Source organism: Hylobates moloch, unplaced genomic scaffold (genome assembly GCF_009828535.3).
Source record: "Hylobates moloch isolate HMO894 unplaced genomic scaffold, HMol_V3 SCAFFOLD_19, whole genome shotgun sequence".
Taxonomy (NCBI): Eukaryota; Metazoa; Chordata; class Mammalia; order Primates; family Hylobatidae; genus Hylobates; species Hylobates moloch.
This window is the reverse complement of record NW_026652294.1, coordinates 74,015,959-74,032,709: the sequence shown is the minus strand read 5'-3', so window position 1 is coordinate 74,032,709 and position 16,751 is coordinate 74,015,959. Positions and strand designations below refer to the sequence as shown.

Here is a 16,751-nt window from a genome sequence, read left to right as displayed (position 1 = left end):
TATACCAGGTATTGTGCTAAACACTATATATTACCTCATCTAACACTCACAATAATCCTGCAAGGGATGTACTATTACAGTCTCATTTTACAGATGAGTAAACTAAGGCACAAAGAAATTAACTTACCCAAAGTCTCATAGCCATTCATGACAAAACTAGGAATGAACCCAGACAATCTGATTCCACACTTAACCACTGTACACGCAGCTGCCTAATAGATTTTCAAATTCCTGATCCACTTTGCCCAGAGTGGAGGAAGGAAGTCCCCTGCTGGTAAGGAATCCACACTCTGTAACACACTTTTGTTCACCTTTTATGACCTCCACTCCTTGCAATGACTTACAGACAATAAAGAAGAACGTATTTTCTTTTTCATACCATGCTGTTTTTAGCATAACATTATACATTAGAGTTGAAATTCAGAGACTAAGGCCTGGCGCAGTGGCTCACGCTTGTAATCCCAGCACTTTGGGAGGCCAAGGCGGGTGGATCACGAGGTCAGGAGATCGAGACCAAGGTGAAACCCCGTCTCAACTAAAAATACAAAAAAAAAAAAAAAAAAAAAAAAAAAAAAACTAGCCGGGCGTGTGGTGGGCGCCTGTAGTCCCAGCTACTCGGAGAATGTGAGGCAGGAGAATGGCCTGAATCCGGGAGGCGGAGCTTGCAGTGAGCTGAGATCGCGCCACTGCACTCCAGCCTGGGCGACAGAGCGAGACTCCGTCTCAAAAAAAAAAGAAATTCAGAGACTATATCTCATCCAGTCTCCTTACCAATGGAATGATGGTGATAATGGTTGGTCAATGAAAGGATTTAACATAATAAATAACATAATACATAAATAAAAATAATTTTTAAATGCTTTTTATGCTCACTTTACAAAGTCAGTCTTAACCTAACATGATAATAGATAATTGTGCAATCTTCTCATTGCCTCACAGGAAGACAGTATTATCTTTTATTATCTATTATCTGATAGATGAGACAGTAATATTATCTATTATCTGATAGATGAGACAGTAATATTATCTATTATCTGATAGATGAGACTAGATAATATTGCAAAAATAAAAAAATTCTTGACCTCACCAGGAAATAAAAAACACTGTTAGGTGTCAAGTGAAATAAAACAGCAAAATACAGAAATGCAAAGAAAAGCCACATGCTAGTGGAGGAAATAAATCTAATTATTAATAAATTGATAAATTAGGAGAAAATAAAGTGAATGATTTGTCTCACGTATATGTAATTCATTCTTGCTTCCAACAATATTAATGAAAAGAAATCAGATAGTGGGATGAAATAAATATGAGAAAATTAGCATCGTTCAGTGAGTAAGAGTGCAGGCTCTGAAGCCACTCAGGCCAGCATGAGAATCCCTGCTCCACCACTCACCAGTTCTGTGACCCTGAGTGCATTTCTGAAACTCTTTACACCAGCTTCCCTCCCCATTAAAGTGGGGAAAGAACAGCTGTCACCTCACAAGGGGAAGGAGGACTAAACAGGATAATCCACGTAATGAGCTCAACACAGTACCTGGTATACAGTGAGCACACAGTGAACATCAGCTATTTTTTTTTTTTTTTTTTTTTTGAGATGCAGTCTCACTCTGTCGCCCAGGCTGGAGTGCAGTGGCATGATATTGGCTCACTGTGACCTCTGCCTCCTGCCTCAGTATCTCAGTAGCTGGGATTACAGGTGTGCACCAACATGCTCAACTAATTTTTGTATTTTTAGTAGAGACGAGGTTTCACTGTGTTGGCCAGGCTGAAACATTAGCTATTATCAAAGTGATGGCTCTTTTTTGTGGTATCTCAGAGGCAATCAGCTGCTTCAAGATGAAGCTGAAGGCCGGGCACGGCGGCTCACGCCTGTAATCCCAGCACTTTCAGAGGCCAAGGTAGGAGAATCACCTGAGGTCAGGAGTTCGAGACCAACCTGGCCAACATGAGGAAACCTCGTCTCTACTAAAAATATAAAAATCAGCCAGACGTGGTGGTGAGTGCCTGTAATCCCAGCTACTCAGGAAGCTGAGGCAGGAGAATCGCTTGAACCTGGGAGGCGGAGGTTGCAGTGAGCCGAGATCGCTCCATTGCACTCCAACCTGGGCAACAGAGCAAGACTCCATCTCAAAAAAAAAAAAAATTAAGTGTGTTACTCTTTCATCTTAAACGCTTTTGAGGATTTGCAATGTGTCTAGCACCTAGATTACAGCCAGGGACATTGGTTAAGAGCTGTTGGAAACAAAACTAAAAGCAAACTCAACATATGTGATGTTTATGGCCCTCAGATCCTTAGTATTGTGTGATTCTCCCCCCTTAACATGTCTTTCTGAAATTGTCTATTAAAGCAGAGGAAATACCTGCCAAAGGAAGTATGTATTGCATTAATCAGGACATAACTAACATTCTCCAGTTCAGAATAATACTTATTTACTTGTGAAAGCAACATGGATGTGATCCCCAACACAGAACTTTCATGACGCTTTTATTGTATACAAATAAATACATTAACAGTTACTTGGTTAGACATCAAAACAAAAACAAACAAACAAAAAAAGAGATGAAGCTGAATATTTCCTTTCCAGCCACTGGCTGCCAGAAATTCACTGAAGTGGATGATGAAAGCAAACTTCATACTTTTTATGAGAAGCATATGGCCACAGAAGTTACTACTGAGATGCTCTAGGTGAAGACTGGGAGGGTTATATGGTCCAAATCAGCGGTGGGAAAGACAAGTTTTCCCCATAAAGCAGAGTGTCTTGACCCATGGCCACGTCTACCTGCTACTGAGAAGGGGCATTCCTGTTATAGACCAAGAAGAATTGGAGAAAGAAAGTGAAAATCTGTCCAGGGTCACAATGTGGTCACCAATCTGACGATTCTCAACTTGGTTATCATTAAAAAAGGAGAGAAGGATATTCCCGGACCGACTGACACCATGGTGCCTTGTCGCCTGGGGCCCAAAAGACATAGCACAGTCTGCACTTTTCAATCACTCTAAAAAAGATGATATCTGCCAATATATTGTAATAAAGCCCTTAAACAAAGAAGGTAAGAAACCTAGAACCAAAGCGCCCAAGATTCAGTGTCTTGTTACTCCACATGTCCTATAACACAAACTCTGGTATATTACTCTGAAGAAACAGACTACTAAGGGAAATAAGAGAGAGGCTGCAGAATATGCTAAACTTTTGGCCAAAAGAATGAAGGAGACCAAAGAAAAATGCCAGGAATAGATTGCCAACAGGGCAGGCAGCCCTCTCTGCGAGCTTCTACTTCTGAGTCCACTCAAAAATAAAACTTTTTGAGTAACAAATAAGATCAGATCCTACCCTCCAAAAACCATTGCTATGGCAATTGGTTTTATTTTGATTTATAGAATGGTTGAGAGAAATTGAGTCCCTCTATCTATTCACAAATTGTTTAAAATGTAATTTGATTAACTTAATTGTAAGAATACTTTACCTCTAATGCATGCAGGTATTTCCACACATTTAAAAAACCCTTTCTCTAATGACTAACTGCATTTATAAATAACAATAAATACAACCTCCTATAGGTTATTTTTCCTATTTATGACCATAAAGTTAAAGAGAGACAACACTCAATTAAATATAAGAAAGTTTGTTTCTTTTTATCTTGAAACTTGGCTGGATACCAGCTCAGTGTTTGTAGATGCCTTTTATTTAACAGAGAACTAGGCAAACCAAAGTTAATATAACAGAGTATCCCCTACCTGATTCTCATCAGTTTTTAATCCCTTTTAGCTTCTGAAGAGCAATATCCCAATAACTCAAAATAAAATAATTAAAGGCAAGCTTCTCACATGTACCATGGATTTAAATGATACACGAAGATCTTGGAGAAACAAAGATAGTTTCAGTGAAATTCATCAAACTCTCAAAGATAATGAAGGGCTTGGGGTTACAGTCATTAGGAATTCTGATTAGGACAACCTTTAATGAATGTTTGCTGTTTGAAGTATTAGAAGCTCTGTCATGATAAGCTTCACAGAAACAGAGATCCTGACTGTTACATTAAATATATTCTGCACAGTACTCGCAACAAAGTAGAAACAATAACAAATTATAGTAATTGCAATTCATGGGGCAATATGAGAAAAGCTTAGTATCAAAATATTTTTTATAATTCTCAAAGGCGTGGCCTTTTAAATGGAGATCATTCAAGTGACGTAAAAGTCAAGAAAATCGTCAGGGTTGCTGTGGGAATAGAAATCATCAAAGACAACATCAAAATGAGTATCCCGAATTTGGGTTCAGATAATGCCCCCCAAAGAATTAAATTATCAACGGAGTATCTGCTATATCCTTCAAGATCCTTCAGTAATATCAATTTGCGAGCCTCTGTCAGTTTCCTCTCTGATAAATGGAGACCATATCTGCCTCGGCTAACTTGAGAATTGTCGGGAGGAAAATATCTTATGTAAAAAATTGAAAGCGCAAAATAAAGATAACAAAACTACTGTTGCTACTCTATCTAGTCATAATAGCTATAACTAAACAAACAAATCTTTCTGTTAATCTGCAACAAAAGGAGGCTTTTATAACTATGTGACAATGTAAATACAGCAATGATTTTAGCCTGATTAGATAAAACTTCCACCTCTCAGATCAATACTGGAAATCAGTATAATTTGGTACCTTGAGTTGGGCATCTAAACAGCTACTAAACAGAACAGCAGGGGTACTAACCAAGATAAAGATCAAACCCTGTCAGGAATAAAACGTTCAGGTCCCAAGAATTTCTCTCCTAATAGAAGCCCAGATGAGCATGAATCACTTACTGGAAAACCCAGAGCCGTCTTCATGAGCACCTCCCTACACCTCCTAGGGTGAGAAGGTGTCAGCTTGGGCTCTGGGAAAAGAAAATCTCGTGTGTTTTCTTCATAGTAGGCCAACTCATCCCACACTAGAAAGAAAAGAGAAAAAGCATAAATATCTGTATTTGCACCTCCAGGCTTAACAAAATAAAAGTTCAGGCAGATGATGGCAGAGATGGCACTCAGGTAAAAATAGACATATTGATCCTAGCATGTGTTATTCAGGAGGAGACTAATTTCTACTACTTTTTATCTCGTGGATAATTTTTTAAAGCCTTCCAAAGTCATAACAGAGAAAAAAAAGACTAAAGAGATGTTCTACAAAACAGAACAAATAGGAAAATCTATCTTTCCATCTATCCATCCAATTTTTCCTGCAACAAATTTTTACTAATGATAAACCTTAAGCCAGGCACTGAGGATAGAACAGGAACAAGGTGGACATAGCATTGCTCATACAACTTTACAGTTTAGACTGGGGTTCAATGTGTTCTGTGATGCATGGATGCCAAGGGCCCAGATGACAGCTACAGCTGTGGTTCTCAGCAGGGGTACCAACCCCAGGGACATTTTGGACATTTGTGGAAATATTTCAGGGGCAGGAGCCAGAGGTGTGAGGGAGTCCTGCAGTGCTCACTCATGCACATCACACAATCTCCCCCATCCCCAATGACTTTCTAATATCCTGCAAACATTCTTGCAGACTAAAAACTATTTTATAATTGTCTGAGCCTAGAACTTAACCATGTAACTGAAAATAATTATGTAACTATGTTACATGTAAACACGAAGCTTTTTTTTTTGCATAATTTGGAAATACACTGAATTTTTCCAAGTACGGTGTAAATCAAGGAACAATTGTATTTTGTTTTGTTTGGATCTTTAACCAGATCCGTTTGATATTTTGAAAATCATGTCCCATCTAAATGCTTCATCATGCTTGACACTTACGTATTAACATATACATTTTATTATAAACCACTTTCATTTTTCCTTTATATTACAGTCAGAATATTATATTAATTTTTACAGTGACTCGTATAAGTTGATTATATTAACTAGAAATATTTTCAGTATCATAAAAGTGATACTACAAAATACTTATTACCAAAAGATCTTAGGTCTAATGGGATGAACAATTACTGAGCCGAAGGACAGAAAGCTACCATCTGAATCATCCTTGACCACATAGCAGGTGCCACACAAGTGATCTGGATTGAGAGTGGTCCCCACACAGAGGACCATCAAAAAAGTAACTGTAGCCAATGAGGCAGTTTTGCTATTTAGTGGCTGCCACTTTACTTACGAGAAGAATTCTAATGAGGGTTGCTTTGTTTTCAGTACATCAACTGTAGAACATAATTGACCTTACATCAAATAATATGATGTATTAAATTCTTCCTCCTACTAACTCCATTTAATATTAATGTTTCGGTTCTACCGAGGAAAGAATCAAAGTGCAAAAAGAAATTATTCTAGATTTTTCATCATAAATAGCATTTCTTTCCACTCGTGCCCTCTCAGCCACGCTCCAGCCACAATGGATTGATGTTCCCTCCTCAGCAATGTACTTCCACCACGCATGCTCTCCTGCATTACTGCCATGGCCATAGTTGATCTCCCTGCCTCCATTCTCCTGCACTCAAATCCATTGTCCGCACACTGCAACGTTTTAAATACATCAGATTGTGCCTTTCTCCTGCTTAAAACCTTCCAACGGGCTTCCCATCGCATTAGAATAAAATCTAACCACATTACCCTAGACTTCAAGACTATATAATCAGGCTTCTAATAATCTCTCCTAATTCACTTATTGCCACTCTCCCTCTTGATCGTCGTTCCCTGTCATCCCTTACCCTTCTTGCTGTCCTTCAAACATGCCAAGCTCGCCTCCACATAACGGTTTTGCCTTATTGTTCTCCTCCCTCTAAGATTCCCTCTCTGGGTCTCTGCATGGCTGGCTCCTTTCTATTGAATAACAGGCTTAGTTTAAATGTCATCTTATCAGAAGGTGGCAACCCAACCCAAAAGAGCACTCCTTCCCAGACACTCCCCATCACATCACCCTGTTTTACTTTCGACATAAGATTTACCACTAATTGATATTTTTGTTCATGTATTTATTCGTGATCTGCTTCCATCAAGGCTCCATGAAAACAGTGACTTTGTCTTTTCTGTACATTATTCTACTGCTAGCAAGGCTGTCCCTAGAAAGGTGTGAACTCAGAGCAGTTCAATCAATACAGGGCCGAGCCAAGACAATCACACCTGAAAAGGGGGCCTCACTGTCAGTATCTTCAACAAGCCCCTTGAAATATCTCTAAAGATAGACATTTTAAAATTGAACTTCAATGATGTTCAGAGACTAGTGGTGAAGTGCAGCATCCTGGATGCTGCCCCCAAACCTGTAGAACAACGCTTGGGACATAATGGGTACCTGACAAATGCTTCTTAAATGAATGAACATGAGGACTAAAGTAAGATAACTTGCTTAAGTGCCAGCTTACGTTAGCCACTCAATAAGCATTAGCTACCCTCTTTGAGACTCAGTCTCCACACTATTAAAAAAAAGGAGGAGACTAATGTTCTCTAAAAGCTTTTCCAACTCTTACCCTTCATTTATTTTTCAATAATTTATTTTCATTCATACATTCAAAAAACACTTCATTCATTGAGAACCTCCTATATAGTAAGACTTGTAGACACTGGATTTATACTAGTGAAGAAGATAAATATAATCAATGCCCTCCAGGAACTTACAGTCTAAGAGTATTAAACAATTATACAAATAAATGTATAATTAAAAATTAAGTTCCCTAAGAGTAAATTACTAGGAATAAAGAGATAGAGAGGCTAGGAAGACAGGAGGGAAGATGGGTGTAATTCTTTTTTTTTTTTTTTTTTTTTGAGACAGATTCTCGCTCTTATTGCCCAGGCTGGAGTGCAGTGGCACAGTTTTGGCTCACTACAACCTCTGCCTCTTGGGTTCAAGCGATTCTCTTGCCTCAGCCTCCCAAGCAGCTGGGATTACAGGCATCCCGCCACCATGCCTGGCTAATTTTTGTACTTTCAGTAGAGACGGGGTTTCACCTTGTTGGCCAGGCTGGTCTCAAACTCCTGACCTCAGGTGATCCACCTGCCTTGGCCTCCCAAAGTGCTGGGATTACAGGTGTGAGCCACCGCACTCAGCCAATGGGTGTAATTCTAACATCAATTATCTGCTTCATTTACTAGTCTCATCCTGGCCTTCTTCATCCATGCTCCTCTTACCATGCTCCCTGTGATGGGCATAATTCTCCCACCCTGGTTGGCCAAAAACAGACTCTGCCTCCATCCAGAAACTCTGAAGTACAACCTGCAAATGGAAAGTGACGTGCCAATTTCCCCAGCTATCACTAGCAACAAAACACAACTTTCTCCTGAAGCCTATAGAGTTAAGAACTCTTTTTTTTTTTTTTTTTTTTTTTTTTTGAGATGGAGTCTTGCGCTGTCACCCAGGCTGGAGTGCAATGGCGTAGTCTCGGCTAACTGCAACCTCCGCCTCCCAGGTTCAAGCGATTCTCCTGCCTCAGCCTCCCGAGTAACTGGGATTACAGATGTGTACCACAAATCCAAGTTCTAGGGTCAGGCACGGTTGGGTTCAAATCCCTGCCCCACCACTTACCAACTATGTGATCTTGGGCAAATCATGTAAACTACTTAACTTCAGACTCCTCTTCAAGAAAATGTAAAAACTGTGATTGTACCTGACCTTTAAGACTACTGTGAAGACAAATGACAAAGCCATGTAGAATGCACAGCACGGCACCTCACATTGCCTACCATTACCACGATTGCTCCGTGACACCAGCCCAGCAGCGGCCCCAGAACTGCTTCGGTTTCTGTAAACATCATTATGTTCCTATCGGGAACAAACACCTAGATGCACGATATGATGTTCTACACAGGAGGCCTTTCCTTTTTCCTCTTTCCTTTCATATGCTTTGGCTAGTTCTTGTCCCTGCATCTAAATGATAGCTGCTACATTATTATTCCTGTGTTTATCAAGAATTTAGATAAAAGTAAGAGGCTGGAAAATTGAAAGCGAGCTCATACCCTATCTTTAGAATCACAGGAATAAAAATAGACTGAAACAGGGTTAGACAAATAAATAGAAGGCTATGAAGCTTCTCAAGACAGTCTCTCTGGTGTGGTCATTTTCTAGAAATCCAAACTGCCACCCAGTGTGAAAATGTCAGCACACTAAGAGGATGGTACAGCAAGAGCCTAGGTTAGAAATAAGAAACATATTCACAGGCTGAACAAGTCTTATAGGTCAAGGGAAGTATCTGCAAGAACTCAGTATTCTTCTTAAGAGCTAATTACACAGACAGTGACATCATCAACGGCATCAACGAACTTCTCCCCCAAAAAGGAAACAAAGGAGACTTTAAGAGAAATAACAATTTTAATAACAACATTGGCTGCAGGAACATCCAACACTTTTAGAGCATGTCAGAATTGACAGCGCACTTCCAGACACAGGATCACATTTGATTCCCTCTTTACAGATAAGGAAACTGAGGCTCTGAGAGTCTGACCTGTCATGATGCCACATGGCTAGTGATACCACACGGCAAAGTAGGAATTCAAAACCAAATAATCTGAGGCAAAAGTTCTTTCCTTGCTAATGCCTATAAAAGTATAAAAGCATTGCTATGAAAGTATAAAATATTCCTATAAAAGCATTGCTATCAAAGTATAAAATTAAGCTCTGTTAAGTGAATGGGTACCCATTAGAATAGGCTTTTACAGTGGGACTGAATATACCTGACTTACCCAAAGTGAAGGTATTGATCTCAGAGGTTAATAGAAAGCGTCAAGCTCACTGTGGAATAGGATCACGCTGCCCCCCTGTGTCCATTCCCTTTTTCCCACCTTTGTAAACTGAAGAACAGGAAAGGTCTTTATTTCTTGGCAGCAAAGATCACTAGACTTCTTCATTCTTTAGCAGGAAAGCCATATGCACACCTGGATATTATTACTTGTATTATTAATTTACTTGTACTATTAACTTAATGATCATAACATGTCTTTTGAGTATAAGTGTGTTTGAAAGCAATGAGAAAAAATATCAAGCAATAAATACAGCTAAATGAAAAGGTAACAATTCAGCCAATAGAGAAATTGGTCCTTGAGAACCCAACTGTGGCCCATGTGACCCCACAGTGCAGTCCACAGGAAACTTAAAGCAAAAAAAAAAAAAAAGAAAAGTTAGCTAGTATCAAGGATCAGCAGATCATGAGGGCTCACTGCCACTGCTACATGCCCGGTGCCACCAGCATCACACTAGGAAGACTGGCACAGTGTAGATCGTGTGCAAAGTATGCCTGTAAAAACATATGTTGAACAAATTAATGGATCAATCTGTACCACATCCGAAGCTAAGTAAAATCAACTGTTATTTTCAGCAATTCAAATTTAATTCCACTAAAATTACAATCTGAAATTGAGAGATTGTAAATTTAAAAAAAACAAGTATAACACAGCTCCCATTGTGCATCTGATTAATTTTTGAGTTATAACTAGTATTTATGCACTCAGCTAGAATATTCTGCAATCATTCTTTTCAAACAACTATTCTTTTTTTTTTTTTTTTTTTTTTGAGACGGAGTCTCGTTGTGTCGCCCAGGCTGGAGTGCAGTGATGCAATCTCGGCTCACTGCAAGCTCCTGCTTCCCGGGTTCACGCCATTCTCCTGCCTCAGCCTCCAAGTAGCTGGGACTACAGGCGCCCGCCACCACGCCCGGCTATTTTTTTTTGTATTTTTAGTAGAGACGCGGTTTCACCGTGGTCTCGATCTCCTGACCTCGTGATCCGCCCGCCTCGGCCTCCCAAAGTGCTGGGATTACAAGCGTGAGCCACCGCGCCCGGCCTCAAACAACTATTCTTATAACCTTCTCACAGGTGGGCTTCTGGTCACATGAAAAACATATAGCACTCCAAGACATATTAAGTTTTAACAAGCAAGTTGCAGAATATATATAGTCAACATATATATAGGTGTGTGTGTGTGTATATGTTGAAAATACATATTCTGCAATTGACTTTTTAAAATGTAATATATCTTGGACTGTCATATGTCTTTCAAGAGACCAGAAAACCAACATTTAGTATATCCAACCAATCATAAAATATATACACACACAACTATATATACTAAATACTAAATATATTCATGTTTATATATACTGTATTTAATATATAGTCATCCCCAAGTATCCACAGGAGGTTGGTTTCAGGAACCCTTGCAGATACGAAAATATCCATGAATGCTCAAGTCCCTGATATAAAATGGTGTAGTTGGGATGAGTTGGTTGAAGGTAAAAAGAGCATAATAATAAAAAATTAAAAATAAGAAATAAAATGGTGTAATATTTGCATATAACCTATGCACATCCTCCTGTATACTTCAGATCAACTCTAGATTACTTATAATACCTAATACAATGTAAGTGTTATATAATAGTTGTTATGCTGTATTGTTAAGGGACTAATGACAAGAAAAAGTCTGTACATGTTCAGTACAGACACAACCATCATAGGCCTAACTACATTTTCGAGTCATGGTTAGCCAAATTCATGGATATGGAACTTGACAATCAGAAGGTCCAACTATATATAGGGTATGCGTGTGCATGTGTGTATATTTTAGGGTTGGCTGAATATACTAAATGCATTTTAGAAGGTTTAAAAAGATACACATCAAACTGTTTTGTTCTGTTTTGTTTTGTTGAGACAGGGTCTCACTCTGTTGCCCAAGCTGGAGCGCAGTGGCAAGATTACAGCTCACTGCAGCCTCAACCTTCTTGGCTCAAGTAACCACCCTAGCCTCCCAAGTAGCTGGGACTATAGGCACGCACCAGCACACACAGCTAATTTTTTTATTTTCAGTAGAGCTGAGGTTTCACCATGTTTCCCAGGCTGTACCTGAACTCCTGTGCTCAAGCAATCCGCCCACCTTTGCCTCTCAAAGTGCTGGGATTACAGGCGCAAGCCACCGTACCTGGCCAGCATCAAATTGTTAATGGTAATTATCTGTCAGGGATTGTTGAATGGACTTTTGACATTTTATTTTACATACTTTCATGTTAGTTAAATTTTGTATAGTGAGATTACTTAGGTATTGAGTAACTTTTTAAAAATCCATGTAAAATAAAGTAAGACCAAAGTGGGCATGCTTCTACTTTCTCAGCATACTAAAATATAATTTGCCAGCAGTGATATATGTTTGAACATAAAATTGGGTCAAATAAGAATAAAAAACTTATGGAAAAAAACTCAATGCCCTGATTTCAGCCTGTCACTTTTAGGCTGAAAAACATTCAGTGAGAATTTCTGAAAAGCAAGCAGGAGGCACCTGCTCAGTTCTGTCTACCTATGAAGGTAATGACATCTCCAAAAGCACCTATTCTTAAATTCACAGAGTGGGGTTCTGGTCTGTCTCCAGTGGCAGCCTTTGCCAAAGAACCAAGAAGCAGAAGAAAGAACTACAGACTCCTGGGTTCACTGCACTTCACTTGGGCCCTTGACCTGCTCCAGTGATATCCACAGCAGACAGGACTATGATCCCTATCAAAAGCCTCCTCAGTCCCCTCTGCTTTAGTTGAGACATTTGCTAGTCTCATCTTCCTTCTCCCATGCTCTCTTAAGAAAAAGAAAAGCACACACCATAAAACATCAAAATAACACAACAAAACAGGGAAAATATAACTGTTTTAAGCATACCTGATTTAAAACTTTGTTAAAAATAAGAATTTATACCAAAATCAACATTTATATCCAGACGTCACTCCATAAGTAATCAAAGGACAGTGACAGTCACTTTATACAGAAGGAAAGAAAGAAACCAAATCATAATATGAGAAAATGAAAATTTTTAAGAAGTTTTAAGTTTAAGGTTGTCACAGTCATATCTAAAAAGGAGATAGATCATAAAATAGGATAAAATATATTTTTATCTATTTATTTATTTAGATGGAGTCTGGCTCTGTGGCCCAGGCTGGAGTGCAGTGGTGCGATCTTAGCTCATTGCAACCTCTGCCTCCTGGGTTCAAGCAGTTCTCCTGTCTCAGCCTCCCAAGTAGCTTGGATTACAGGCACCTGACACCATGCCCAGCTAATTTTTGTATTTTTAGTAGAAACAGGGTTTCACTATGTTGGCCACGCTGGTCTCAAACTCCCGACCTCATGATCTGCCCGCCTTGGCCTCCCAAAGGGCTGGGATTATAAGCGTGAGCCATGACATACTTTGCAAACACAACAAATCCAATTGACAGTATCCAGCATTAACTAGGATATGGGGAAGGGGCATGCCATGCACTCCTGGATGCAGTAGAAGTATTGGAACCTTATTGGGAATCAGTTTACCCCAGTTTAAAACGTATGATTCAATCTAGTAATTCTATTATTTGTAAATATACCAAGAAAGAAATATTTTTATAAAAATGTGAAAGAAAAGAAAATCTAAAAGCTCAACAATATTAATTTATGGATAACACCACCACTATGGAAAAATACATAGCTATTGAAAATGACAAGTAAACTATAGGTAATAATGTAAAGGAAGAAAAGTAAAACCCAAAATACTATGGAAATACTGTTTATAGACCTATAAAAAACACATACGTAAATTAATAAAATTCTTTATAGCTATCAAAATAATGATGTAGGCCAGGGGCAGTGGCTCACGTCTGTAACCCCAGCACTTTGGGAGGAAGAGGCAGGCAGATCACCTGAGGTCAGGAGTTTGACACCAGCCTGGCCAACATGGTGAAACCCTGACTCTACAAAAAATACACAAAAATTAGCTGGACGCGTTGGCAGGCGCCCATAATTCCAGCTATTCAGGAGGCTGAGGCAGGAGAATCACTTGAACACGGGAGGCGGATGTTACAGTGAGCTGAGGTTGCATCACTGCACTCCAGCCTGGGAAACAGAGCTAGATTCTGTCTCGAAAGTAAAAAAACAACTTGAAAAAAAGAAGATGTAGATTTATGCATTTAGAAATGACAACATAGGCAAGTCATGGAGGCTCATGCCTATAAGCCCAGCACTTTGGGTGGCCAAGGTGGGAGAGTCACTTGCATCCAGGAGTTTGAGACCAGCCTAGGCAACATAGTGAGACGCCATCTCTGAAAAAAAAAAAAAAAAAAAAAATTTAGCTGGGCATGGTGCGTGCCTGTAGTTCCAGCTACTGGGAGGCTGAGGCAGGAGAACTGCTCAAGCCCAGGAGGTCACACCACTACATTCAGTCTGAGTGACAGAGTGAGATCTTTTCTCAAAAAATACATATAAAAAACAAAATTAAATTTAAAAAATTTAAACAACAATATAACGATGACATACAAGGGGGAAAGCTAATAACAGAAAAAAAAGTATGCTATGTAAAAATTCCATATCTATGTGTTCTTGTATCTACACAGAAATATCAAGAAATATGTTCACCAAAATATAAATAAAGATTCTCTCAGGATTACGTGATTTAGGAATGCTTTTTACAAGTAAAAATTATGAAGCTATTTTCATTTTGAGAAAGAAAAAAAAGCAGAAATGTTTAATAGCAAAGATCAGAGGAGAATTTTCTGAGTTTCAGTGTTCTCTCTCTCTCACACACACACACACATACACACACACACACACACACTTCTATGCCGACAACCCTAAAATCACCAGATAGCTATACTGAAAGACTATTTATAATAATTGTGCCACTGGGTGGCAGGTCCTAACCTCTCTCACCAGCTCAGGTCTTATGTCACTCAAGACACACTGCAAAGCAGAAGTACCACAGAACAGCTTCCTCCTAGAATCTCCTGATTCTAGCACAGGGGTCACAGACTTTTTCTGTGAAGGGTCAGACTGCTAAATGTTTTAGGCTTTGTAGGCCATCTGTTCAAAACTACTCACCTCTGTCATTGCTCTGCAAAAGTGGCTATAAACACTACTTAAACAAATGAGTATGGCTATGTTCCAAAAAGACGTGTATTTATGAATAATGAAATTTGAATTTCATATAATTTTCACATCACTAAATATTCATTTCAAAAATTATTTCCAACCATTTAAAAATGTAAAAACCAAAAATAGTTTGGCAGTTCCTCACAAAGTTAAACAGTTACCATATACCCCATTCCTAGGTATATACACAGAAGAACTAAAAGCAAATATACAACAATTTGTACATTAATATTCAAAACAGCATTATTTATAACATCCAAAAAGTAGAAAGGTCTTAGTCTATTTTCTGTTGGTTATAACAGAATACTTGAAACTGGGTAATTTATTTTTAAAAAGCTATTTATTTCTTACAGTTATGGAGGCTGAGAAGTCCACGGTTGAGGGGCTGTGTCTGGTGAGGGCCTTCTTGCTGGTGGGGACTCTGCTGAGTAGCCACGTGACAGAGGGAGTCACATAGTGAGGGTGCTGAGCATGCTAGCTCAGGTCTCTCTTCCTCCTCTTATAAAGCCAACAGTCTGACTCCCATGATAACCCATCAATACATTAATCCATGAATAGATCAACCCATTCATAATGGTAGAGCCCTCATTACCCAATCCATATATTAAGAATATTATTCAGGCACAAAAAGGAATTAAAATCTGATACATGCTACAACATGGCTGAACCCTGAAAACATTAGGCTAAGTGAAAGAAACTAGACATAGAAGGCCACATATTGTAGGCTTCTATTTATATGAAATGTCTAGAATGAGAAAATCAACAGAGACAGAATTAGTGGTGGCCAGGGCCTGGAGGAGGAAGGAATGGGAAATGATTGCTAATAAATACAGAATTTCTTTTTGGAGTAATGAAAATGTTCTAGAATTAGTGGTGATGGCTGTCCAATCTTATGAACGTACTAAAACCAACTGAATTGTACATTTGAAAATGATGACTTGTATATGATTTAAATTGCAATAAAAAATGTGGAAACCGTTTCTAGTTCATGAGCCATATAACAATGGCCTACAGGCTGGATTTGGCTGGGGACTACAGTTTACTAACCTTGTTCTAGCATCTAACAATGAAAATGTCTTAGGGTTTTACACACACACACACACACACACACACACACACACACCACAAATTAGAACACAGCCAAAGGCCAAAACTTGAAATCAGCTAAGCCCCGACTGAAAAAATTATTTAATAATTAGATAAAGTTATTAAAAAATGGAAAGACAAGGAGTCTGTTTAAGTTATGCTCCCTGCCATGAAACACCATAAAGTTATTATTCTGAAAATAGATAAAACGTAATAGATTGGCAGAAAAAAAGCATGTGTTATATAAACTTATAGACATATAAAGTTATATGTTATTTTCAAACACAACTCTTAAGTACAGTTCCCATTTTGTCAGGCCAAATTTATTTTAAAATTATATTAAGCTAGTTTAGAAATGTATTTACTGGTACATTACCTGGAGGAACTAGCTGTATTAATTCAAACCTGGTTAGGAAGCCTAAAAAGGAAAAAATAAGATTTTAATACTTCCAAAAATTGTCACAGTCTTTCAATAATTAAGTTTTAAACTGTCATAAAACCCATTTAATCTGCTTGGTGGCAGATGCCTGTAATCCCAGCTACTCGGGAGGCTGAGGCAAGAGAAATGCTTGAACCTGGGAGGTAGAGGCTGCAGTGAGCCAAGATTGTGCCACTGCACTCCAGCCTTGGCAATGGAGTGAGACTCCATCTCAAAACAAAACAAAAACAAAAGCAAAATATATCTATATATAAAACTTTTAAACTTTTCTTGAGTTCAAAATATATTTATAAATAGTGAGCCTATGTACAATGACAAGAATAAAATTAAAACAAGGATAAGAATAAAATTCAGATCTTTAAGATAACTTAAATGATATATTAGGTT

At 38.6% G+C, this 16,751-nt stretch overlaps 1 protein-coding gene and 1 pseudogene across 15 annotated transcripts in view; one reads left to right on the top strand and one right to left on the bottom strand.

The window, feature by feature from the left end:
- The window catches only part of SPATA6L (spermatogenesis associated 6 like), a 252,007-nt gene that overhangs the window by 215,821 nt on the left and 19,435 nt on the right, over positions 1–16,751 (bottom strand). For all 15 annotated transcript variants that reach the window (XM_032138594.2, XM_032138595.2, XM_058431086.1 and 12 more), the window contains 2 exons: positions 16,302–16,343; positions 4,805–4,929 (listed from right to left, as the gene is read on the bottom strand). In XM_032138594.2, coding sequence (XP_031994485.1) covers positions 4,805–4,929; positions 16,302–16,343 — 167 coding nt within the window. The remainder of the gene's footprint in view (positions 1–4,804; positions 4,930–16,301; positions 16,344–16,751) is intronic.
- Positions 2,561–3,298, top strand: LOC116458706 (small ribosomal subunit protein eS6-like; annotated as a pseudogene).